Source organism: Charadrius vociferus, unplaced genomic scaffold (genome assembly GCF_000708025.1).
Source record: "Charadrius vociferus isolate BGI_N301 unplaced genomic scaffold, ASM70802v2 scaffold423, whole genome shotgun sequence".
Taxonomy (NCBI): Eukaryota; Metazoa; Chordata; class Aves; order Charadriiformes; family Charadriidae; genus Charadrius; species Charadrius vociferus.
This window is the reverse complement of record NW_009648149.1, coordinates 1,742,884-1,745,918: the sequence shown is the minus strand read 5'-3', so window position 1 is coordinate 1,745,918 and position 3,035 is coordinate 1,742,884. Positions and strand designations below refer to the sequence as shown.

The 3,035-nt window shown below is 52.2% G+C and overlaps 1 protein-coding gene across 1 annotated transcript in view; it reads right to left on the bottom strand.

Annotated features, from left to right (window-relative positions):
- The window catches only part of RPE65 (retinal pigment epithelium-specific protein 65kDa), a 9,738-nt gene that overhangs the window by 1,364 nt on the left and 5,339 nt on the right, over positions 1–3,035 (bottom strand). The window contains exons 10-13 of the mRNA XM_009883959.1: positions 2,405–2,534; positions 1,227–1,341; positions 1,027–1,121; positions 804–915 (exon numbers count right to left, since the gene is read on the bottom strand). Coding sequence (XP_009882261.1) covers positions 804–915; positions 1,027–1,121; positions 1,227–1,341; positions 2,405–2,534 — 452 coding nt within the window. The remainder of the gene's footprint in view (positions 1–803; positions 916–1,026; positions 1,122–1,226; positions 1,342–2,404; positions 2,535–3,035) is intronic.

Sequence of the window (3,035 nt, the reverse complement as noted above, 5' to 3'; positions counted from 1 at the left end):
GGGGCTTGGAGCAACCTGGGCTGGTGGGAGGTGGCCCTGCCCAGGGCAGGGGGTGGCACTGGGTGGTCTTCAAGGTCCCTTCCAACCCAAACCATTCTATGTTGTCTACTTCAGTTAAGGAAAGCTTTTAAGAAGCAGCTTAAAACCTTTTCATTTCAGTGGCACGGAAGGCCCTGCGCAAGCACTTCCCCGAACTGGGAAACAGATAATACGGAATTTGGTTCTGCATAAACCAGTGAGAGTTCGCTCTTCAGTTCAGCAGAGCCAAGACTCCTGGCTTCACAATATCCTGTTTGGACATGGGGAATCTGCGGAATACGTGGACACCCTCTCAGGCCGAGTGCTGCCACTCACCTTCCAAAGTAGGTACAGGGCTGGCAGCGTGCGAAGGAACGCGTACGGTGCTTGGTGTGGATACAACTACATGTCCTTGGGTGACAAAGACCAAATTCACTCTGTTCCTGCCCAAGGAGGGTCGGGTAGGAGTGGAAAACACTCTTGGTTTAAGAGAGGTTTAGATTTCACAAAGTTCCGCTACCCAGAATTCTTTAAATATTGCAATTCCTGATGGGAAAAGGTGAGGAAATGAGGGCAACAGCTCAGCTCAACCTGGAGGGTCTTTCTCCTCCTTTGTTTTCACTTGGTCTTAATTTTCTCACATTGTCATCAAACTTCCCACCGGCGTTAGAACAAGGCAGAGGGTGGCTGGGAGCTGCCCGTGGGCTCTGCCTTGCAGACAGCCCCTGGAGCCAGCGGGCACCGGCTTTTCAAATCACCATTGACCAAAATAAAATCGATATTACCGTCATCTTCCTCCAGGGCATCCGGATGGGACACGAAGATGGGCTCCGATGGGTACGAATCCGGCTCCTGCCACACCCAGGTCTCCTTTGTTTTAACGTTCAGCTTGCAAAGCTGAAGGTAGGAAAAACCAAAGAAAACCCCACATCTCAGAAATACTCTTGTCTTGTCCTTAAACTAAAAGCTTATGGAAAAGATGTGCCTCACCCATTTGTTGATAGTTACCCTGTCTGGGACAAAGTGATTCAGCCCCAGCCCATACGTATACGTGTAAGGTTTCCCACAGTATTTCTTGTAATTGATCTGTGGAAATTCAAAGGCTACAAGAAAAAAGAATAAATACATATCCGTGAGGATCAGCGGGATGTGGAGTGCCGGGGTACTCGCGTGTTGCCGCTGGCTCTGCTTGGGGTTCGACATCTTACCGTGGCGCGGCCCTGAGAAAATAACTTCTGGCTCCAGCCAGATGGTCTCGTCGCTGCGCAGGGTGGCCGTGGCTGTGGTGTAGGGCAGGGTGACCAAGTTCTTGCCCGTGTCAGCCTGGGACAAAGAAAAATACCCAAGAGAAATGGAGAAAGGCATTTCTTAGCCTGTTTTCAATGCAGTTTGCTATGGATCTGTGTACAGTGAAGACAGCAGATGTGCAGCAGTGCTTTATCAAGCAATATTGCCATACGCACAGCGACAGCTGCTTCTTCCATCTTCCCAGTTTGCAATAGTGCAGTATGAGGGCCTCTTGCTCAAACTGTCCTGTACTTCAGCCTCTCCTGTGCTCATAAACACCAGCATAACTTTTTTCCACCCTCCTTAAGACCATTCAGAGGTTTTAACTAAGCACTGCCACGTGAGGTTGCACTTTTTGCTTGATTGCCAATGCAAGTGGAGGTGCCCCGTGAGATCGGCAGCTCCGCAAGCGTGTGGGCTGACAAACAGCCCTGGCCCACAAGTGTCCAAAAACTCCAGCAATCGCAAGCCAATGCGCTTTGCACCAGGCCGGTCGCTTGAGGGACCTCATGCTGGGAGCAGGGGTTGGAGGAGTTGTGTTCAAGGCCAGGTTGGATGAGGCTTGGAGCAGCTTGGTCTAGTGGGAGGTGTCCCTGTCCAGTGCAGGGGGGTGGAACGAGATGAGCTTTAATGTCCTTTCCAACCCAACCCCATCCCTGGAGGTGTTCAAGGCCAGGTTGGACAGGGCTTGGAGCAACCTGGGCTGGTGGGAGGTGTTCCTGCCCGGGGCAGGGGGGGTTGGAACGAGATGAGCTTTAAGGTCCCTTCCAACCCAAAACATTCCCTGATTTAACCACATACAATCATCTGTGGCTGTTCCCTTCTCCACTCTGGGCAGTGGCACCCTCCAGGATTACCTGCTGCCCCACAATCTCTGATTTGAACAATAATGTAAATAAAATAGAATGATATTGATCTGCAAAAGAAAACAAGTTTCTCTGAAGACCCACGCTTTAAGTTCCCCCAACTTTTAATTTGAATTAAATGGGGTCAGGCAGAGCGCTAGCGATGCTCAGCCAGAAGCCCCGCGGAGGCGTGGGGCGGACACTGGAGTCCCAGCCTCGCTGGCAGCGGTGGTGGCGCAGAGCCGCGGCGGTACCTTGTCGATGTTCAGGGGCAGCACGTATCTGCGGGCTTCGGGCTGCGGGGCTTTCTCCGCCTGTCGCTTCACTTCATCCCAGTTTGCTCGCAAGTTGGCTAAGTAGAGGTAATTGTAAACAAACTCGAACCTGCACAAAAACAGGATCACAGACAGACAGAGATGTCATTTGCAAGTGAGGGGATCCAAATGCGGCTGGGTTTTCCTAAAATTCAATGGAGAAAGTTGAGTCCCAGTCCACTGCAAGGAAGATGTGCCTTGGTGGCCAAGAAGGCCAATGGCATCCTGGGGGGCATCAAGCAGAGTGTGGCCAGCAGGTGGAGGGAGGTCATCCTCCTCCTCTGCTCTGCCCTGGGGAGGCCACATCTGGAGCAGTGTCCAGTTCTCGGGGCTCCCCGGGTCAAGAAGGACCAGGAACTGCTGGAGAGGGTCCAGCAAAGGGCTATGGAGATGATGAGGGGACTGGAGCATCTTTCTGATGAGGAAAGGCTGAGGGACTTGGGGCTTTGCAGTCTGGAAAAGGAAACACTGAGGGGGGATTTTATCAATACTTATCAATCCTTCAAGGGAGGGTGCCAGGGGGATGGGAACAGTCTGTTTCCAGTGGTGCCCAGTGACAGGACAAGAGGGA